At 42.4% G+C, this 23,821-nt stretch overlaps 1 protein-coding gene across 1 annotated transcript in view; it reads left to right on the top strand.

Annotated features, from left to right (window-relative positions):
• Positions 1 to 6,997: 6,997 nt before the first annotated feature.
• Positions 6,998 to 23,821, top strand: part of CKAP5 (cytoskeleton associated protein 5) — a 98,611-nt gene continuing 81,787 nt past the window's right edge. Inside the window, exons 1-4 of the mRNA XM_074955382.1 lie at positions 6,998 to 7,118; positions 14,950 to 15,041; positions 18,070 to 18,263; positions 21,796 to 22,002. Of these exons, the coding sequence (XP_074811483.1) occupies positions 14,985 to 15,041; positions 18,070 to 18,263; positions 21,796 to 22,002 (458 nt within the window). The 5' untranslated portion in view covers positions 6,998 to 7,118; positions 14,950 to 14,984. The remainder of the gene's footprint in view (positions 7,119 to 14,949; positions 15,042 to 18,069; positions 18,264 to 21,795; positions 22,003 to 23,821) is intronic.

The raw sequence follows: 23,821 nt of genomic DNA, 5'->3' as shown, positions 1-23,821 counted from the left end.
GGTTAGTGGTCATTCTTATTTACTCAAGCAGTAAATTCCAGTCTTGATCCATCTTCTGTGAAAGTTCTGTCTCCTGCAGGCACAAGTCTTCCTCATTTGTTGACTGGTTCATTTTATAGATTTGTTTGGCTTTTGACTGTTTTCCTCATAAGTAATAGCAAAGTATGCACGTCATCAGTGAACATATCACTCTGCTATCCAAGGTCAGAAATTTAAATCCCTGGCCCTTCACTACAATACTCCGTGCCATTTGCATCCCACATCTACCTTCCATGGATTCTTTTCAGTACCAGTCTCCAGGAACCGGTATGTTTAAAGAAGAGAGGAATTAGTTACTTTTTGTATTTTCCTTGCTTATGTTTCAGATGTTGTTTTCCTTATAGGTTTTGTATCTTTATTGTCTAAGCAATAATGCACTGTATGGTAGACAGACAGGCCATGAGGGTTAATGAGTGGCTAGAGAAACTAAAAGCCCCAGGTGAAACTATAATTACTTTTTCATCATTTTAGGTAGGAATTGCTCTACTAGTTCAGACCAGTGGTCCAACAAGTCCAGTATCTTGTCTCAGTCAGAGGAAAACTTATGAAAACATGAAGTGGACAATCACAAAATTATTTTTAGTGGAAGCTTTTTCTTCACCAACCAGTTAATTAGCACCTCACGCCCCTCCTGAAGCAGGCAGTCCATGTGTCCCCGGTTTAGGTTTATCTTCTCTAATGTAACTATGGGTGTTCAGTGGTCATCGAACTAGCAAACATTTCTTCAAGCCTGCCAAACTCCTGACGGGTTTTCGTGGCAGAGGGTTCCGCAGGCCAATTACGTGTCCGATATAAAGTATCATTTCATTAGTGTCACGTGTTGCCTTCTCCGCGCAGCGCGCGCCGCCGCCTCCTCCTCCTCCTCCTCCTCTGTCAATCCAGCGGCGAGAGGCGCAGCCCGGCTCCTTTTTCCCCACCCTGGCGCCTTCCTCACGTTGCCCGAGTCACTCTGCTGGCGCTGGCTCCCTAGCAGGCCGCAGCCGGCAGTCCGGTACCCGCGGGTAGTCAGGCGGGCGGGGCTTTGCCCGGCACTGGCCAGAGAACGGGCCGTGGGGGATGCAGCGCCGCAACCACCACGGCCTGGAGCTGCCCCTTTAAAGAACAGAGACGGTACGTAGCTCTACCGGATTCAAACTACCCAATGAGTTGCCAGGTTGAGGGCATGGGCGGGGCCGGCAGCGACCAATGGGTGCTCAGGACACTGCGAGGTGCGGGGGGCGTTAGTGATTTCAAACCTCGCTGAGGAGCGGCCTGGAGTTCGCCGCACCGGCTCAGGTGAGCGTCACCAGTGTCCTCTCCCCACCCCCCGCCCTGGACTTACATGTCTAGCCGGGGGCTTCCCCGCCTGTGTCACGAGGCTCCCGCTCGCGGGTGGCATTTCCCTTCTCCCGCCCAACAGGGTCCCGGGGAGGGGGGGTGTGAAGTGAGCGGAGAGTTTAACGTCCTGCTGCTGGGCGGGGCCGGCGCGGGGTCTCTAGGCCCATCCACCCAGTGAGGTGGGGGCCTGGGAAGAACAAACCCGGCCCCCTTGGGACTCTCCCGCGAGCCAGAGCTCGGGCCCTGCCAGCAGCCGCCGCTGCGGCGATGGGGTGCGGAGCTGCCGTAGGCCGAGAACGTGCTGAGCTCCTAACCGAGCGACCCGGCCGGCAGCGACCTCTCCCTGGAGCGGCCGTGGGGCGAGTCTGCAGGGGCGCCCGTGGGGAACGTAGCGCGCCCGCATTAGGTGCCTGCCAACGCTAGGTGGGGCCAAGCGTGTGGCCTGCAGGGACGAGCGGTTCCAGCTCTGATGGCGCCGTGCTCCCCTGTACTCGCACCTCTGTGTTAGCGCAGCTGCGGGCTGGAATATGCCCTGTTTGAAAGTTGTGTTGGATGCATCGCTTGGACTTTCCGTGAGTTGTCAAGGCGGGACTCGGTTGGCCCTTTGGGCACTCCGAGCTAAGGTGTAGTGTATCGGGCTCTTGTTACCTGCCAGCATTAAAGGTACTTTTTGGGTCACTGTGCAGGTTATCAGCGACCCTCGGCATGCTGAGCTTTATTAGCACCTGACAGACTTCCTAACAACTAATTTGGAAAAAGATCACTTGAGTTTTTGCTATGGAATTTAGATCAGGCCAGACTTTCTAGGTGGAAACCAGTTTGTATGATACATGACAATTCCTGCCTCTAGAAGTGATTTGAAAAAAAAAACTAATGTCTTGTGAGCTGAGCTCTCTCTTGAGGCATAACTCTTGGCACTCAGTTGGTTCTTTCCAACTCTTGATACTTGGACTTAAGATGTGTCTTGAATTCTGGTGATCTAGCTTCAAAATGAGTTTCCTACTGACTTTTCGGTGCTGTGGGTCACAAGATAGCCTAGCCTGTCAGCTGATGTTGCGATAAGGATCACAAGACATCTTTCTACTTAGCAAGAATACCAAAAGATTTGACAGAAATGAGATTATTATTTTCAGGGGCTATCTGTTACCTTTTGCAACTTTTACTTTGGCTGAATCCGGCCGTCAGTGACAATCGGAAAATGCAGCACAGCTTTGATACTATGCAGCAGAAGAGGATAGAGAATGTAAATTAGATTGTGTGCACATAACAAGCTAAGACTGGATGCTACCCCTGCAAGCAAATCATTCTGCCATCTATTTCTCATAGAGTGTATTTACAGTGCTAGATTGGAGCATATTTTAATCCATGTGTAGACTGCCTTGTTATGCTGCATTCTCTCCTTTCTCGATTCTAATTTTTATTTTGTATACAGATGTGCACACAGGGTTTGAAATGGGCTGTAACTGAAGATGGTGCTCTGTTTATCTTAGAATGTGTCTTGTTTCCACAATTGCATACTCTATTCTTCAGCATTGCAAATGTTGAGTAAAACATTTTTGTTGTTAGTTATCTAATTTTCAGAAAAAAATGGAACTTTGAATTTTGGATTGTCTGCTATAGGGGAACTTCATGATAGAAAGAGAGGTCACATGGTATCACCTCTACTAACTTAATGAGGAGACTTGTCTTTGCAGGCCATGGAAATTTACCTGCCAGTGTGTGACTTTTAAATATGCATTTTGCAGTGTAGTGAATATAAGCTCTAACACTGGAGCAGCTGATCTTATAAATTCAAAAGGTGATCTAATTCTCCTGTTTCTTTCCCTCCCCCTACATCCTTTCTCTTTCCACGTTTGGCCTTGTTTGAGGTTTTTATCCTTTCAGCACAGGTAGTTCCCCTCTTTAAAATTTGCAAATGTTCTTTTAAAAACAAACGGAGTTGCAATGAAATTAAAACACTTGCATTGCATTCAAAGAACGTTATATTGAGGAAAATGCCAGCAAAATTAGCAGTCCATTGCGCTAATGTGGTTCTAAACAGAGGACCTTAAACTTGCAATTAGTTGTTTGTTTGTGAGAATTATCAGCAAGATGGGAAGTTTAGAACAGTAGATGGGAGTTCCAACATGAACATGGTGTGTGTGTGTGTGAGAGATGCATGTGTGCGCAAACAATTCAGGTTAAACTTGAAGAGCTGGATTTCTGACTTCTGGAAAACCAGAGAAGGTAGTCAAACTACCTTCTCTCTTCCCTGTAGAGATTCAAGAATCCCATCTTTCTTTTTTGTTGGAACAACAAGTATGTACTCCATAGAGCAACATTTTAAACTTTTTTCATATGTACATCTCCTATTTCAAATGTTACTTATTTCCATGCTAACTTTTGCAGTCTACATCCTATAGCTTCATGGTCTAGGCATGTGATGTGTTTGGGAAGACCGGCTAGTTCTGTGCCTAGTGGTGGAAGAGGGAGAGCTGGCCACTTGGATGGAAGAATGCATTCAATCCTTTGAGGTGATGAGTAGTTTAGGATTTGGTCTTATAATGACGAGTGGAGAATAAATAATTGCAAAAAGAAAAGGAGTACTTGTGGCACCTTAGAGACTAACCAATTTATTTGAGCATAAGCTTTTGTGAGCTACAGCTCACTTCATTGAAAGCTTATGCTCAAATAAATTTGTTAGTCTCTAAGGTGCCACAAGTACTCCTTTACTCTTTGCGGATACAGACTAACATGGCTGCTACTCTGAAACCAATAAATGTTTGGTTACTGTGATAACCATCTTGCAGGAGTTTTAGATTCATTGATGTATGAGTAAAGAGCCATAAAAAAGTGCACCATCATATATGATTATGGAACTCAAAGTTACGGTCACAGTCTAAAATAAAGCTGTATATTACGGATAGATACGGTTGCAGCGTGCTTCTGATTTCCCCCCTCCTTTGGGGCATCATTAACAGTGGAGATTCAGGGTAATTTTTTTTAAACTCTGAATTTCCTGTGTTCCTAACTTTATAGAATATTAGCTGTTAATTTTTTTAACTTTGAAACAACTGATGTAATATGATTCTGGTTTATGGATTTTATACAGGGTTGGGAGGGAAATGAGTTCCTACTAGAAGTGCTGCTGCATCCTTTAGGATTGAATGGCTGTCCTCCCTCCATAATGGAATGAAACTGATTAGGTTTGCATCATCTTTGCAGGCATTGTACAGTGTAGGAGGAACAGCACTCCCCAGGATATTTTCTCACAAGGGGAGATGGCAGTGGGTCCAGATGTGTGCTGCAGGAAAATCTAGTATGTTTATGTCTAAATTTAACCTTGTCTGGACCATATATGAAAAGGCAATGTTACTGTGGTTGTCCATCCAACCTAAGAAGTCTCTTGAAGTGAGTTGTTGCAAAGATTCTTGCCTTTTGAGTTAGGATTGTGAGCTTTGAAGCAAGGTATCATTGAAACAATTACTTCTGCAGCTCGTTTACAGTGACTAATAAACGTTTGACAGAAGAAAATGATGTGTGCTGTTGATGCCTCACGAGAGAGCTGTAACAGTGGAAAGGTATCTTCAGAGATTAGTTCCCTGAGCAGTTTTGATACTCCAAAGGAGACTTATTTCTTCAGGCTAGCTGAGCAGAAGACTGAAAGGACAGATCATGACTTGTTTCAGTACTTTTTCTCAGGAGGAAACTCTTCACCCCAGCTTCTACTGTACCAGGCTTTGTCATAAATGGCACTTAGTTATTCTAGAACAGGGGTACATTCTCAACCAGAGGTACCTTTACCCCTGGGGGTATGCAGAGGTCTTCTGGGGGTACATCAAATCATCTAGATATTTGCTTAATTTTACAACAGGCTACATAAAAAGGACTACTGAAGTCAGTACAGACTAAAATTTCATACAATTACTTGTTTATACTGTTCTATATACTGTACATTGAAATGTAAGTACAATATTTATATTCCAATTGATTTATTTTATAATTATATGATAAATGAGAAAGTAAGCATTTTTTTCAGTAATAGTGTGCTCTGACTCTTGTCTCATTTTGCAAGCAAGTAATATTTAAGTGAGGTGAAACTTGGGGGTATGCAAGACAAATTATACTACTGAAAGGGATACAGTAGTTTAGAAGGGTTGAGAGCCACTGTTTTAGAACATGCATCTCAAAATGTCAAGCAACAAATTAGACGTATTACTGATTGATCTGACCCACAGGATAGCTGTAATTGCATGTCTTGTTCTAGAGCAGTAGCTGAAAGTATGATCTTCTCACAGGTTAGCATCTTTAATGTCCAACAGCTCCAGCCCATCACTGCTACCTCTGTTCCTTCTCTATAGCCAAAGGTGAGCTCTAAATAAGGAAAGAAAACTGACTGGGAACCTGATAAGTCTTCAAGTATGTAAAAGTTGATTATAAAGAGGAGGATAACAAATTATCATCTTATCCACTGAGGACAGGGCAAGAAATTCTTAAAATCCTCCAAACACCTGTCAGGGATGTTGTAGGTCAGTGGTGCCCAATCTTATTACATAGGAGGACCGTATAAACCTAAACACAACCTTATGTTTGCCAAACAGATTCTACATACTTCCTTGAGTATATGAAATGATGTAAACATGATGACCAAATGTTAATGAATTGGCCATTAGTATATTGTGTTGAAGCATGTCGCGGGCCTTACGAAATACTCTGGTGGACGATGTACAGGCTGTAGATTGGGCACCCTGGTCTAGAGAATATTTAGTTGTGCCTCAGGGCAGGGAACTGGACTAGATGACTGAGCGAGGTCCCTTCCAGTCCTACATTTCTATGATTAAACTCCTCCAGTTAGTACTTGCTACAAAATCATTTTTGAGAGAGATTCTGCCTGCTATGCCTGTTAGCATTGTATGCAAGTGCTAAAAAGCCTAAATATTACAATAACTATTAGTTATTGGGCTGGGGTCCTGCAGATAAAATGCTGTGATTTGGTGTCAGAATTGAGAAGTAATGGACTAGGACCTAGGAGACCTGGCTTCTATTCGCAGCCTTGCCACTGGTCTGTTGTGACCTTGGGCAGGTCACTTCACCTCCCATTTCCATATCTGTAAAATGAGGATGATACTGCCCTCTTTGTGAAGTGCTCTGAGATCTACTGAGGAAAAGTACTATATAGGAACTAGGTGGCATTGTTACCCATGAAAATTATGCATCCCAAGGGCCAACCTGGTGGCTCACTGACTGCATGTTGGTGCTTATCTACTTCAGTGATTGGCTTAGAAATGCCTAAAGTGTCTGGCCTGCCCCAAGCTGCTGCCAAAGGAGACAAGTGGCTTGGAGCAGCACATCCTCTCCCGCAGGAGCCAAGCCTTTGCTCTTCAACTTCGGAGCAGAGGAATCCAGGCCCTCCAAGGGGGACACCTCAGCAGGTGCCTCAGGAAGGAAATGAGTCTTGAAGGACCGAAGGAGACCTGGTGCCCCTGGCGACAGGATTGGGAACAGAAGCTGGACCCATGGGACTGCGGGCGATTCCGCTAACCCCTGAAGACACTGGGAGAAGGGGGCATAGAATTGGCCCCGTAGGGTCCTAACTACTCTGAGCGCCTTTGTCTGACACATGGAAGGGGGAGCCTCCCTCTCAGGGGCGAGGGGAGGCGGGGGCTGGTGGCGTCGGCTGCAGCGTTCTGCGCTCCGCCCTTGGAGGAGGAGGTGCCTGTTTCCCGGCCGGGGATGAAGCGCCCCGCCCGCTGTTGCAGCTGAGCCGGGCCGCGGCCGCCCGGGTAAGTGTCTGGCTTGGTCTGCCGTGGACAAGGGAAGCTGGGGGGATAATTGCCCGTCCTGGAGCGATGGTGGGGCTGTCGGGGCCTAGCGTTCGGGAGGTGGGAGGGAGCGAGGAGACTGCGAGGATAAACAATGCCGGGCGGGCGGCCTGCTCCGCTCTATCTGGCCTCGGAGCCGAGCTTTAGGAGCTGCACGGACCCGTAGCTTTGGGCCCAGAGTCTATCCATCCGTGGAACTGTTCTGTTTTGGCTGCAGGGGGACTGCTTGTAAAATGTCTCCGAGCTGCCGCATCTGGAGGAGGTGGGGCCCTGCTGGAGAGTTTGGGAGGGAGGGCGTTTGTGGCCCCGGGTGTGTTTAGGCAGGGGGAATCTGGCAGGAAAATGAGTTAGTTGTTGGCTGGGGGACGGTTAGGCCTGAGGATCCGGCAGAGTTTGAGGGGTAGCTTGCTGGAAGGCCTGGGTGAGAGGGGGGTTAAGCAAGAAGTCTAGCTGGGTGACAGTTCTAGCTGTTGGGGAAGGGTGGCTGTGTGTGAACTAGACTAGGGCTGGAGGTGTTTCTGGAGGGGGAGGCAGTTGGTGATCATTTAGGGATGATCCTATATGTTTGATGTGCTGGTGAAGGAGGATTCAGTTCCCCTCAGCCTAACATTTTTTAAGGTTTTCATGGCCCATAGATATGTAAACACTCGGGTGGAGGAGGGGACGCAAAGCAGTCTGTAAGTTGTTACCCACCAGCATTTGGAGCTCTCATATCTAGCATTAGAATTTAGCCTACTTGTTCCAAAGTTGACCACATTTTGTCCTTCCTTCCCTCCCTCCCTCTTCACCCCCCCCTTTTCCATTTGCTTCTAATGTTGGCCTTGTTTCCAGTTTTATTCTTACAGCGCAAGCCACTCTTGCTTTCTTAGCCATGATGAAAAGTCAGTTTGCTTTGGCTCACCTAAGTAACTTGCTGTATTCTTTCCAGAGTGCATCTAAATTGCATTCAAAGAGCACATTTAGGAAAAGTTACATTTTCTGGAATTTCTTTCAACTTTCATTCCTCAGTACATAGCAGTAATGTGATTAAATTTGCATTGCTCTGGTTTTTTTGGTGAGATCTCAGCAAAACCGATATAGAACAAAGTTATTGACTACTACAGGGGAGACTTACTAAGAACACGTTATTGCTGAACGTCTTAGGGCTTGTCTGCACTGGCACTTTACGGCACTGCAACTTTCTTGCTCAGGGGTGTGAAAAAAAAACCCCTGAGCGCTGCAAGTTTAAGCACTGTAAAGTGCTGGTGTAGACAGTGCACCAGTGCTGGGAGCTATTCCCCTCGTGGAGGTGAGTTTTTTTTTTTTTTTTTTTTTTTAATAGCACTGAGAGACCTCTAGTGCTGTGACTACACAGCCACGTTAAAGTGCTGCCGCGGCAGCGTTTTAACATCGCTAGTGAAGACATGCCATTAGTGTATAGCTATCTTGTCTTAGCTCAGAGAAACAACCTTATTCAACTGTCTTTGCCATCGTGTTTGAAGTTAATTTCTCCCTATCTGCTTTTCCTGTTTGCTTTCTTCCATTGAGGACTTGTGCTGTGGGTTTCCATAATCTTTGGGCACAGTTTCTTCAAGGTAGTTGTCATCCTGCAGATCACTTAATGAGATTCTCTTTACCCTCCCAAAACAGTACCCAGCCCTTTTCCATTGCTGAGGAATATCCAATCATTGACTTAAAGCCTGCCAGTGTTTCTCTTTAATCATCTTGAGAAATTTTTATTAAGTGACATGGTTAAAGTTCCCCTTATTTCTCATTGCTCCTCTTGCAGGTGTCAAGAGGTCAGGACTGGTAATGGACTCCAGTTTCTCACTTAGTAATGTAGAACCTGCTACACAAGCCCAAAGAGTTCTAACTAGGTATTATTTATTACTCTGGTCTGATTCAACAGACTATAGTTCTTGGATTAGGGAAATCTTACAGACTCTAATTTTTCTGTTGCACCTTTGAGAGTTGTAAAATAAAAGCTGGTTATCTGCTGCTCTGATCTCTTGGGTTTTCTGAAGAACTTTTCTATCAGGCTATTTTAGTGTGGTCAGGTCTTTGCTTAAGTGAAACTCGAGGCTCAGATGCCATGGTGATGAAACTCACAAATATTGTAAATGTGATAAAATTTTAATCTAGTTCAAGTAAAACTTGGCATTTTCAGAGCTAGAAATTAAACATGACTTAAAACTGCTACAAAACAAGTACATGTGGACAGATAATCCTGCCCTTCCTGAAGGGATGACCGCACACTGCATTGACAAAAGGGAATAACCTGAACTGACAGGTCTAATCTCAGCTGGTTCATTCAACTAGTATTGTAGCTTTCTTTATAGTGGGCAAAACAGTGCCTCCACTGCAGGAGAAACTTTAGTGGGTTTAATTTTTTTTTAATACTTCAAAAAGAGCCTCCTTGGAAATTGACTTGATTTGACCAATTTCTCAGAATTTAACATTTTTAAATGATCTTCTAGAAAAGTTTGCTTTAACTTGTAAGAGTAAAACCGTGTTGAAACAGTAGGTATCTACTTTTTTGGAACAGTAATTTTTTGATACTGAATTGGTGGGGAGCCATATAAGTACTGAGATAGCAGCAGCAGAGGTCAGTTCCAGTAATGTGTCCATTCTGGCTTAGGACAAACTAGTCTTGTTGTTAGTATTTGCACTTGTTATGGAGAGGTCATCTGGAAGCTGAAACGGTACTAATTTGCTAAATAAGTTCTATGTTTCTAAACATTTCAAAACCAAATGTCTTCACTATTTGCATCTTCAAGATTTTAAGAGCCAGATTTAGGTAACAGAACTAAGGCTTTGGCTACTCTGCAGACTTCTGCTAGCATAGTTATGTCGCTCGGGGTGTGATCCCTGACCAACATAGCTGCACTGGCAAAAGTCCCTGGTGTAGATGCAGCCAGACCAATCAAGTGCAGTTTTGCCATTATAGTTGCATCCACGCTAGGAGCACTTTGGTAGTATAATATACTGGCACTCCTACTGTAGACATGGCCTAAGTTTCTAGCTAAATTTGGCAACCAACTGTTGCTCTTCAGTGTTACTCCAAACTTTGACTTGACGGCGTCTTCCTCATTATGTCACAACAAACTTTGGGCAGTTTGTCCATAGCTTTATAATGTTCTCTCAGAACTTCCCACTTTAACACTTTCTTATCTCTTGGAAGCCTTGTGCTAGAGTCATAGGGTCTGGTCTGTGCCCCAGCTTGTAAACAGTCTCATGGGAGAGGCCCATTTAGTGTGCTGGGCCTCATGGACCCAAGAGAGTTCCACATGGGCAGGCCCGTGGTCTCCAGGACTCTGAGACTAGGCCTTTGGCACTAGCTATCCCTGTCTCTCTCCATGGCTCTCTGCAGTAAATCCAGCCAAGCCAGTCCTGCACCAGGTTTGTACTGTACCCCTTCAGGGCACGACACACTCATTGAGTATTTACAGTGAAACAGGCAGCCTTTTCAAAACAAGGTAACATATATTAGTCATGTGGCACACACAAGATGAAGGTCTTTAACTTCTGCCTCTCTGTGCTAATCTAAGCCATAGTCCACCCAGGTCAAACCAGTACCATGATGAGCCAGCCAAGCTGTGATAGTCTATCTCTTGCTCTCCCTCTCCCCCTTATCTGTCTCCCCAGGGTGTTCTACTGTTTGATGTTAATGGTTCAGTCATTGGACATCTTTGTCTTGCTGGTTGCTCTGATTCAAGGTCCGTTTCAGCCAGTTGTTTTATGACCCTGTTCGTTCCCTCCAGACAACCAGGTGACGCCCTACCTCATGCCTCCTATGCTGTCTGACCAGGAGACTTAAACATTTTTTACAATGCAAAGTGCAGAGGGAAACTGAGGCACACATAGGATTCATAAATATTGCAGACAGTTTCCCCTTTCTTACACATTTCTTCCCCCTCTTGCCTATAAACTGCCTATAAGATCTGTAGACACATCCCTTTCCCTGGCATCCTTTATATGTCAACTGCTCCGTATTATAGGAGCTTGTCCAGCGAAGAGTTGCTAGGGAGGGTTTGTCTTTCATCTCTGCAGATGAATCTGGGGATTTGCAGTTATAAATGTCTTATTGATAAAGCCAAAACCAAACTAGTCTTGCAAAACTTTCTTCAGTTGATTAGCAGGCTTTCATTTTTTTGGATAGTGCTGAATTGTAACAATTGACTGTGAAAGAACTAGAATCTGTTCTTTATTTGAACTTCTTTCATCCTATTTACTAGTGAAACTAGTAGGAAAAGTTCCAGAGATAAAATACTAATAGATTTGCAAGACTGAAGTAATAAAGCAGTCTTAGTATAGCATGCATTGTCACCTATGGAGGCTAATTGCTATTTAGATGTTAGAAAGTATGAGGTGGCATTCACATGCCTCTTGTAAGAAGCCTTCAGGTAATAAAAGCAGAACCTTGGCTGCAAATGAAGCTGTGGGAGTGTCCTACAAGACCTGAAAAATTGGAAAGGCATGTAGAACCCATTAAAGGGTCTTAAGGGTTTTTCACTTTCATTTTAAGCTATTTTCACAGAAGAAAAATTCAAACTATGTAAGATGTTAAGAAGGAATATGTGGGGCAATAATTAAGCCTAAAGAGAAGTGATCTTTAAGACTGCAATTCTCCAGCTGTGGACCATTGAGTGTTTGTTGCTGATCCTCAGAGAGCTGGTTGCTTACAGGATGCTGGTTGGTTTTCATTACTTCTGTATGTGATTTGGCATCTGGAAGACAGGTTAAAATAAACTACTTTCCTATTACTTTAGTTGCCACAGATGTTATGTGATAGTCCACACAGGCATGATGTTGAAGAATGGGTAGGAAGGTTTCTGGGGGACTGACTTTCTGCCACATTGTGAAAAAGCTTGAGGACCCCTATTTTAGAGCTGGTATTACTTCTGGTCATGAGATGATCCCTAAAATACAAAAAGCTATGGAGTTAAACTTTGGTGGAAGGTGTAGCACTGAATTAATAACAGGCTCAAAGATAAAATATCTGGATGAAGAGAGAGAGGTCCACTTTGCCTAGTGTTACATTAACACTTCACTAGAAAGCTATTTAACTTTCACTGTTGCTGTGTTGATCCTAATGTGAGAAGCAACTCTGATGGGGCTAGTGTGGTCGCTTCTGTCCTATTCCAAACCTTTACTTTACACTTAACACTGGAAGATTTTGGAGAGAAGCAAAACACTTCCTTTTACTCCGGGAGCAGTGTGTTCATGTTGCTGGTCTCTCTTCTTGGACACAGATGGGGGTTTGCCTTGAACAGTCCCAGTGTTAAACTTTTTGTTGCAGTGCTTTTAGGACATTGCTTTCAGGTTCCTTCATTTTAATACATGTCCCTGTCTCTTCTAGGCTTTCTCGAGACCTTGTGTCTGCTACTCCTTGTAGACTTCCTCAGGAACATGAAATAAACAAGTGACAGTTTCACTGCTGCCCCCAGGATTCTGACTAGGAACCATAAATCTATCCAATGTCTTATAAACTTCACACTCCTGCTGCTTGGCAAAGCTGAGTAGCAGACACTGGAGCTGTCTGCAGATTGGAGAAGACAATGCTGCATCTGTTTACATTTGGTTACCTTCACAATTATAGGTGCTAGAAACAATCCCTCACACACTTGGGAAGCTTCCCACTTGTTACTGGTAAATGTATTTTTCAAACCCTTACTTTAGTGTACACAAGCATTGTGGGAAAGGTGGGTCTTTGGGAGTGATTTGAAGGAGACCGGTGCTTTGAATGTTAATTGGGAAGCTGTTAAAAAACAAAGTTTGATGTGTCACTCTTTTAGGAGTAGGTGAAAGATAACAAGTAATTTAGAGAGATTTTGGTGGAAGAGGGGGATCAGTATAAGGTGTAGGAAGAGAAGAGGTCAGATATGTAGATGCAAATTCAGTTACAGAATGCTGGTGATCTGGATTGAAACAGTGGCTCTGACACTAGAAGGTGCATTAGTGAAACTGACCTTATTGTACTACCTCTGTGGAGTGTTGGAGTGTGTGGGTGGTTTTTTTTTTTTTATGGTGCTTCTCCTGTGGAGTGTGTGGTATTTTTGTTTTTTGTTTTTTAATGGTACCTCCTTTAACACAAACCTCAAGGGTTGAATTCTACCTTCCATTCAGAGTACCTTTTTGTGTTGAAATTTATGCCTTGTCCTACCTTATGTACCAAGGGAAGAATTTGGCCAGTAGGCTGAAATTAAGCTCTGGTATATGGGTGAAATGCCCATTTAAATTGTGAGAGTTGTATCCACTTACAGAAGGCTCAATTTGGCCCATAATCTAAATTAAATTGGTGAATGGAAATAGTAAACCCAGCCCTTGTTGGCCTTCCCACCCTCCTATGCATAGAATCTTAGAATGATCTGGGGATGGCCTCTGTTGTTGTTGTTGTTACTACTCTAATGTTGTTTTAACTAAATAGGACAAGTCCCCATTTTTGTTGGCACTTGAGTTTAATTTCTGTCTCTGCTGCTGCAAAAACAAACTTGCCCTATTTTCAGTACCACTTAAGTAACTCTGCTGTTGCTGAAAAGAAAGAAAACAACTACATCAGTGTTTGCAAAATGGGAACGACAAATTGCATAGTTACACTTTAGAATAGGTTTGCTACTTTGATTGTACTTCCTGCAAATAAACCTAATGTTTGACTCTTTCACTGTGGAGGCTGTGTGCAGATTAGCTGGTTTATACACCTATGGTGAGAACAATCTTGAGCATTATCCATAGAAGCTGAGAGTATTTGAGTAGATCTTCCTGATTTTAATTAAAAAAAAATTCTGCCTGAGTTTATAAAGTAACTCTAGAAGATGGCCCACCTTGTATTATCTGTCGTCTTCCTGTTCTGCACATCCTAGTTGCTATTCTGGATTCTTTGCAACCGATTCAAGTTGACCCTTTTCCAGATTCACTTCATCAGTTTGTATACAGAGCCCTGGGAACTCTTCCCTTCCTGCTGCTGAATTTTCATTCTACTAATTTGTTCTCCCTTGTAGCAGTATTCTTGGTTTATTTGCTGAGCAGTTAGATTAGTCACATAATACATCCAAGATGGGGATTGGGTCTGGATTGTCTGATGTGACCCATTCCTATTAGATTTAAGAAACTTCTAGAATATTTAAATGGGTGTGAATTTGTAGACCTAACTACAGTCAAAAAATTGACCTGCTGCTGACAACTGTTAGCTCTGTGTCCCTCTGAACCAGCGATAAAACTAATTTGACTGCTAGCATAAATGGGTCTGTCCCTCTTTCAGCACTGTTCAAATGAATCCATGCTTTTTTTCAAGGTCCTAGAAATGACTGTCTTTCTTATACTAGCAAGTCAACTATTTTCAGGGTACCTGTTGCTGATAAGTATTGTCAGCAATGAGTCAGCTTTTCAGTGTAAATGGGCACCTAGTCCTTTTTTTGGCGTTTTTAAAAACTTCCTACAGAACTCACTACACTTAGTCTGACTTCTGCATGTTTTATTTCTCATTTGAAACTTTCCCAGACTGAGGCTTCAGTCCCCTGGAATGTAACAGATTACAGCATCAATGTTCTTTAACTTGTAACTGTTCAGTTGTCTTTCTTCTAAGGCTAGAAGACTACCATGGTCTTAGTGTGGGTACCTAAATGTAATGGCTAGCTTAATTCTCTCTCTTCCACCCTACCCCCCTTGCTCCCCCTCCAGCTACAAGGATTAGAATGTTCTTATGGAATACTGGATTTTCACTTTTATTTCTGTTGGAATAATAAATTATAACTAGATGTAGCACCTTCTGAAACTACCTGGCTTGTTGGAGTTAACTATATTTTTCTCTCCCCAGGAATTACTGTAACTATAGAGAGAACCTGAGGCACAATGGGAGACGATAGCGAGTGGATTAAACTGTCCATTGATCAGAAATGTGAACACAAGGTAGGAGAACTTGTCCTTGCTCCATATACTTATTGTGGGTGGTTCAATACGGCTGCTGTACCTATTAATTACACCAAAGTGGATCGAGTCTGGACAGTCCCATGTTAAAGCATGCAACCTTATTTGAAACTGCCTCAGTTCTGTTAACAAAAGAGGGAACTGAAATCTGAGTAGGATTTCTAGAGCAGAATTTACTTGATAGCCTCTTCTTAACAGATCAGTCGAAGTGTAGTGTCCAACGTGTTAATGTTCCACACGTGAAATGGATGTCCATGTCAGCTCCTCTGCAGTTGAACTGCTGCCAGGACCCTTGAGGACTGATGGGAAGAATTGATATCAACCTGTGGTGACCATTCTTTATCAAGAAGAAAAATGGATATATTATCTCCATGTCCACCTTCAAGTACAGTAGAACCTCAGTTACGAACACCAGCATTCCTAATTGACCCATCAACCACACACCTCATTTGGAACTGGAAGTACACAATCAGGGAGCAGCAGAAATGGGGGGGGGGGGAGCCAATACAGTACAATACTATGTTAAATGTAAACTACTAACAAAAAAGGGAAAGCAGCATGTTTCTTTACATAGTAAAGTTTCAAAGGTGTATTAATTCAATCTTCAGTTGTAAACTTTTGAAAGAACCATAATGTTTTGTTCAGAGTTACGAACAATCTCCATTCCTGAGGTGTTTGAAACTCTGAGGTTATACTGTAATGATTGAAGATAAATCTTGAGGTTGCCAACACAGTGAGGATGTCTTGATAAGTAGGAAAAATAAAACTTTCAGAATTTTTAAATTCTTTGGTTTACCGAATACTTTTAGACTATAAGAGTTTGAGATTAGGTATCCATGTAACTTTGTGCATATGTGCATTCTGTGGATTTTATTCCCACTTCAATCTCTGGACAAGTCTTACATGGAGGAATTGAGTCTCGTTCCAATTGGCTGGCAAGTATAACTGAGCTGGGAGGTCCTTAAGGCCAAATTGAATTGTACTCAACCTGTGAACTTAAGGAGCTTTTGCATCCTTACACTCCATCTTACTGAACAAACTGGAAGAAGGGTAACCAAACACTTATGGGCAAATACTAAAGGTGATCAACTATTTAAAAAAAAAAATAAGAATTTCCTGAAGATGCATCTTCCATACTTTCTTAATTGTGAAAACCTTTCCTACCTTCAAGAAAAGCTGCATTGGAATATAAAATACTTTCCAAACTCTCAGTCCGGGTAAAATGGGCATAGAATCACAAATTGAAGTTGGAGAAGACCTATTAGAATCACCTCATCTCTAATTCAGGATTGGTCCCTGCAGATATGACTGTTTGTTTGTTTGTTTTTTTTTATGTGGTACTCTTTAGAAGTTGGTTTCTCATGAATTAATGAAGTGGGAGGCATCTGTGCTTAGCCTGACATATATCAGTATAAGAATCTTGGAGATTTCCACAGCCACAAGACTTATACAAATCTATAGATCAGCAGTTCTCAAAGTTTTTAGCAACCCCAGGACCCCCATTTTTATTTAAAAAATTTTTGGGGACCCCCCCAAGCCTCCCCTGCTCAGCCCTTGCCCTGCCCCCCACTCGCTATATCCCCTCCCATCCCTCTGTGGCTTGCTGTCTCCCATCCTCACTCACTTTCACAGGCTGGAGCAAGGGGTTGGGTGTGGGCTCTGGGAGGGGGTTTGGGTGTGGGAGGGGGGGTGCAGGCTCTGGGAGGAGTGTGTGTGCAGGCTCTGGGCTGGGGCAAAGGGTTGGGGTGAGGGAGGGGGTGATTGGTGCGGGCTCCTGCTGGGTGGCACTTACTTCTGGTGGCTCCTGAAAGTGACCGGCACATCTCTGTGGCAGTGGCTCCTAGGTGCAGGGGCCGGGGGGTCTCAGTGTGCTGCCCCTGCATGCAGGCACCGCCCCCGCAGCTCCCATTGGCCGCAGTTCCTGGCCAATGGGAGCTGTGGAGTCGGAGCTTAGGGCGGGGGGAGTGCACAGAAGGACCCCTCCCCCCCCACACACACACACCCCGCACAAGGACCACAGGGATGTGCCAGGCAGTTCCTGGAGCAGTGTGGAGCCAGTGCAAGTAGGAAGCCTACCTTAACCCCACTGTTTCGACAGACTTTTAGTGTACAGGGTTGAGGGGGAGGAGTTGATCAGAGGGGTCCATGGACCCCAGTTTGAGAAATGCTGCTTTAGATGTTGTATCATCTGACTTCTTATGCTCAACCAAAAAAGGTTTTCCTGTTTTTCCCTCAATGGGAAGTTTTGAACTGCAGCTCAGACATTCTGTCTTGATGTGTGTCATCAAGTTACATGCATTTTATGTTGAGATCATCCTTTGAAAGAGTGCTTCAGGATTATATATCTGCCCAGTTCATACAGATGGAGAAGTTTTTTAAATACTGTTCTAAAATGTTCTTGTTTAGCTTGCATATTCTAAATAATCTTGGCTGTATTCATTTAAGGTAGCAGTGTTCGGTTTTTTTTAAAAAGTCAAACGTGACCTAATATGTATTCTTCTGGACACACAGGCTCAGGCAGAATAAATGGTGTCTGTAACTGAATAAATGTATTAATTATAACTCTTGCCATGATCAAATTAAACCAATTATACAAAGAGAGTGCGTTACATACTATTAGAATACACTTAGGACGTGAGCCTGTACAGAATTCCTATTGAGGGAAATAAGACTTCTGCACATACAGGACTTGCAGGATTAAACCCTTTTTCAAACCCTCAGTGCAGTAACAAGCAATAATACCAGTGTGGGTAAAACTAACTATTACATGAACCTGATGTTTCTTTAATGGAGAATAGGCAGACTAGCTGCAGCTGATGAATCTACACAAATTTCATTCACAACTGATCTTCTGTGTGCTTGCTATTCTTATCCAGTGCTTCCTTTGATCAGAGACAACCATTCAAGCTATGTACTGAGAAGGACAGATCTATACAAAAAGTTATAATGAAAGTTAAATGGCAAGCTATTTAACTAAACACAATGCCTAACTCGTGACTTCTTTTCCTAGTTGTGGAAAGCCAGAGTGAATGGCTACGAAGAAGCTCTGAAGCTTTTTCAGAAAATAGAAGATGAGAAAAGCCCTGAATGGTCCAAGTATCTGGGACTAATAAAGAAATTTGTGACAGACTCCAATGCAGTGGCTCAGTTGAAAGGATTAGAAGCAGCACTTGCCTATGTTGAAAATGCTCATGTAGCAGGAAAGTAAGTCCTTTCTCCTTCCTAATTATATGTTTTTGTGATAGTTAACGTGACCTTTCTAGGAAGAGCTAATTTGCCCTGCGCAGCTGCTACTTTCAGCGTTCCTGCCATGTTGTCCATTTATTCCCTGATCTGAAGAAACTGTGTACTGGATGGCCAGTTGCTAATGTCTCTGCTGTGCTGTGACTAACTTATTGTATTCATAAGCTCTGTGACAAAACAGCGTGTTTAGTATTCTAAATCCTAAAAAAATTTCTCTTCTGAACCAGAAAAGACAAGTAAAATGCAATGATGAGTGAGCCGTCTTAAAACTTGAGAAGAGTAGAAGTGGAATAAAAAGTTCAAAGTGCGCACAGCAGCAGCATTCCACAGTAATGGTTTGCTTTGTCTCGGAGCAGATAAGCATGCCTGCTGTCTGAAATGGAGCTGTGAAAGGGGATATCCGCATGCCTGCAGCTGATTCAAAACAATGACCAGAGTGGTCACTTGACTTCAGGGGATTATGGGACATTTCCGGAGGCCAGTCACAGCGCAGTAATGCAACATGTCGTCCACACTGACACCCGGGCGTTTCAGTCGGGACGCAGCAAGCTTTATGCTTCTTGTGGAGGTGGATTACCAGGAGCACTCCAGCTGCAGAGTCCAGGCTCTGTACGTGCCTTGTCAGTGTGGACACCTCAGGAGTTAGAGCACCCAGGGCTGATTTAATGTGCTCTAACTTGCAAACGTAGCCAAGCCCTAATACATAATCTTCACAACTCAGAGATAGATGACACCCAAACTAGGTTTATTTTACAGCCTGCTGCCATGATAGGTTTTCCCTTCTAGTGAGAGAGTAGTATGGTAGATTTCAAATCAATGAAGGCTACACTCAGAAAGACCTCAAGACTTTTGGAATATGCTGCTCAGACAGTTTCACTTTTGTTTCTACTGCCTGTCCCTCCCTTCTCACATTTATCTCCAGACTTTGTCTCCTTATCCAGAGCTATTCCGCCCCAACAATATATTCTATTCATTTAGCTTTTTGAAAATTTGCACTTTTAGAGAGAGGTAAGGAACTGACTCTGTGTACACAAATTTTGCAGAGAAACAATGGGATTGAGGTCTGTTGTTTCTCACCTCTATATATTTATTTACAAATAACATGCTTGTTAACAGCAATAATATCTCTGGAGACACCCGTTCTCAGTCTGAGAACTGCAAAACTAACGTCTCTGATGCTATCTTCTAGACTGAGCACTGAGTCCCATTGGGTAGGTAGAAAGATTAACCTAAATATCTCTATAGAAGCCCCTGGAACCCCATAAGATTGGGTCCCTAATCCATGAACTGTTGGAACTCATTTACAAAACATTACATGAATATATTGTCTCATACTATAGAATTTAGAATCCCTATTCCATGATGAGATATCTTTGAGCTATAATGCATCTTAATTAAAACTCTTTAGATTTTTTCCTCAAAAAGCATTTTATAAAAGAAATCTGATTTTCAGTTAAAAATCTGTTTTGGTTTTTTTTTTTTTAAAGAAATTTATTTTAAATAATTGATTTTTATCCACCCTGTCCTAGCGGCTACTAAGTTCTTATCCTGATTATTTTCTTTCCATAGAAGAAAAGTAGGCATTCATATTTAATTTATCTATCTGTTTCTTGGTTACACAATTACTTTAATCTGAGTGTATTTCACTCCTTGTGATAAGGAACTTATAGGGAATAATAGTGTGGCACATTTTAAGTTATTTTTTTGTTAATATGTAGCGATTTTTGTTAGTAGTCTAATCATTTCTAAACTTATGCTCTGTGTTGCAGATAAAGTAAAACGGGGAGGGGAAGTCTTGCAATTAAATGAGTCAACTTTCAGAGTTTAGCTGGAAAATTCTGTATGTTCTAGAAATGTGTAGAAATTAAACAAATGGACTTTAGTTTTGAATTACAGATAAACAGCAACCCATTTCACCATGTTGGTTGGATGTAGCATTAGAAATCAATTAACCTTAACTCAGAACGTTAGGAAAACACAGCACACCAAGCAATTGTAGGTGATCTTCTCTTGCATACTGGAGAAATTAAAATTGTCGTGCTTTTGGGAATTGCTCCATTAGGCCAGAGACAGCCAGAACTACTTCTATAGTGAACAATGGTGTTCTAATATTATCGCTGTTTTTAATTAAAAAGCACAGAAGTCTTTAGAATAGACTGTCCTTCCCAACCAAAGTACAGTATTGCCAGCAGCAATGGTATCCTAGATCTTACTGTACCTTTCTCTGCTTCCATAGGCTAAGGGTATATCTACATAGCAAAGAAAAACCCGGGGCTGGCCAATGCCAACCAACTTGGGCTCACGGGCCTTTGGCTGCGGGGCTGTTTCATTGCTGTGAAGACTTCCAGGCTTGGACTGGAGCCCGGGCTCTAGGACCCTCCCACCCTGAAGGGTCGTAGAGCCTAGGCTCTAGTCCAAGCCTGGAAGTCTTCACAGCAATGAAACAGCACCGCAGCCTGAGCCTCGGACCAGCTGCAGGTTTTTCTTTGCTATGTAGATGTACCCTCAGCATACAGACTTCAAGTGTTGCCCACTTTCCATTCAGCTCAATGAAGAGAGTATCCGTGTTGGAAATTTTTACTCTGTAATTCAAATGATAAAATTGAAGATGCAAAATGTTAGCACCTCAGATGGGAGTTAAATGAAAAGTCCTGTCAATAGTTTTCAAAACTATAACATATGCTATAATTAACTGCTAAATTCCAGCACTTGGAATATCCATCCTGATGGTGCATACCAGCATACTTTCCCTTTATTCTCTTCCAAATCCCTCCTTCAATTAATCTTTTCTTCCTCATCCCTCAAACCCACTCTTCTATGCCAACGTTCTATATTATCAAAAGATTTAAAAAGAAGCTAAAGGCCAGAACATGTAATTGCATAACTGCTGTATATGAACCTCCCTCTTTTCCTGGTATCTTTTTGTACTATACTTAGATTGCAAGTTTCTTGAGCATGGATTTGCATCTTTATTTTCTGTGTGAAGCATTGTATACTTATGAGGGGACAGGGTGGGTATGTATATATAATATACATTTCTCTCTCTCTCACACACAACTTTCGGTTGGTGCCTTGGAACTCTTAAAACTAGTCTCCTCGGGTGTCCTGCTGTTCTGCATGTATTGAAAAATTAGTGTGCTTATATGTATTAGTGGTCCCCAGTGTGGTGGGTTCCACTGTGCTAGCACTGTACAGTCCCTGCCACGAAAAGCTTTACAATCTTAGACAAGATACAACAGGCACATGAAACAAGCATAGAGGTCGGGAACACTCTTTATCTAGTAAAGTGTATGTGTAGTACCCAGCTGAGTTCAGTAACATAGTGGAGTAAGTCTTTAGGGAATGTTATTGCCATGGTTAACCTAAATAGGATCTAGTTTCCAGAAGGTTAGTTATCTCAGTGTTACTATGTGTGCATATACCTCATGGGTGGTAGAACTAATTACATTTGCTGTTCTGTCTGCTGAAAACTAAATATGTCCTCTGTTTTCAGGACAACAGGAGAAGTGATTTCTGGAGTTGTAAATAAAGTGTTCAATCAACCTAAAGCCAGAGCAAAGGAGTTGGGTATAGACATATGTTTAATGTATATAGAAATTGAGAAAGGGGAGCCTGTACAAGAAGAGCTGTTAAAGGGCCTGGACAACAAGAACCCTAAGATCATAGTAGCATGTATAGAGACATTGAGGAAAGCACTGAGGTAAGTTCTCTTGTTTAAATTCCACATGCCGTTAAGTAACGGATAATTTATGTAAGGCTGTAAGTGGCTCTGGAATTTGATATTGCTGAATCTTCGAAATTGTAATGACTTCAGTGAACTGAACCTTTTTTAATGGCAGCATTTTCCCTGACAGGGACAGTGTGGGAATTAGTCAGATGTGAGTGTTTTCTCCACAATTACTGTTCTTGTATCTTGATCAGTTTCAGTCTTGGCAATCTGTTTGCTAGACTTTGTTTAATGAAAACATTTTCTTCAATGGTAGGAGCAGGGTTATTTCCCAGCAGAACTGTTGATTCCAGGCTTGGGAACAAAGTTGTTGAATGAACGGGAACAATTGCAAATAAATATCTTTGAGTTTAAAATAAAAATGGTTTTCTGTGTCCTCCCTGCAAATGCTCCCCCTGCTGATTGCTAATGCACAAAGTAATATAATCTATTAGTCCTTTCCGTGTCCGGGCCGGGTGAGGTTTCCCGTCTGTGGTGTTGATGAAACAACAGTCTTCACTTGGGATATTCACAGCTTTCACTAAAGTATGTGATATTGTTCAGGCCATTCCTAAAGCAAATTTTATTTTAAATATCTTCGATTGCATGCACACCAAGCCAAAGAAAAGATGCAGCTTATATTGTGCAATAATTTATTTTAAAGCTAGAATTGGTGGGCAAGGGAATTTGTGTGTCTGGAATAGTCTATAACATACTACTGAAACGTCTCAGGAACCCAATCAATGTGAGTAAAAAGTTGCATTTAATTTTAGACTTACAGCATGTCTTGGGTACAAATGTCACATGAAGTGTCTTACATGTGTCAAATCTGCAAAAAAGGAATTTTGTTTATAGCAGTTTCTGAATAGTTTTCTATATTTTTGCACTTTCAGATTTTTAATTTAGGAGTTACTTAGCTGTCTCCCTTGATCTGTAGACTAACTTCTAAAAATATTCCCTTGTAAGTGTCTAATTGCACCAGTATGTGGAGTTTGCCAAATCCCTGTAGTATTTGTCTTTTTGCTAAATGTAGGCTTCTTATCATTGTTTTCCTCTTCTCTCCTTCCCCAAGACACAGTTCCCCCCCCGCTTTTTCTCACAGTCTAAATATCTCTAAATTTGCAATATCTGATGATTGTGTCTGATGCATGATCCTGTCAGTATTTGGCATGTGAAATATAAACTTTAAGCACAGAAATATCTAGAACAGATACAGATGGCCAGTATTGGGTCCTCCTGAAGAGAGCAATCCCCTAATAATCAGCTAGTTCCTGAAGCATGAGGCTAGATAGTCTGCTGTTGTCATTCCATCTACTGTTACTGCAGATGATGTTGTCCTATGTCTAAAGCCTATTTTTAATTCTAAGATATATGCCTCTGAATCCTGTAGTAGTGTCCCAGACTTAAGAGTAATTATCAATTATAAGTTGATTTATTTAATCATGCCATATTGTGCTATAAAAACAGTGTAATTGGGAATCCTGATGAGCCTTCTCTACCACTTATCACTTCTCAACTCTAGCTCCTTCTGTGGTTACATTTGATTCTTTAAACTAGTCCATAAAATTATTTTATATCCTTCAGATATGAGATGGTAAAACCAAATTAATTATTCAAGGGGGAACTCACCATTGACCCGTGAGACTAGAATGTTTTTTGCGTTTTTGCTATATTAATACAAGAACAGATCTCTGCCTTTGTGGCCCATCCTATGTATCAAGAAGGCATCTTTGAACTGTCTGCATCGATTTGTCAAGCGGTAATCAATTAGAGCCCATTTGTTTTAATTATAAAATGTTCCTTCAGTGTGCAT

Source organism: Natator depressus, chromosome 6, assembly GCF_965152275.1.
Source record: "Natator depressus isolate rNatDep1 chromosome 6, rNatDep2.hap1, whole genome shotgun sequence".
Taxonomy (NCBI): Eukaryota; Metazoa; Chordata; order Testudines; family Cheloniidae; genus Natator; species Natator depressus.
The sequence above is the reverse complement of the archived record's forward strand: the minus strand, read 5'-3'. Positions and strand labels throughout refer to the sequence as shown.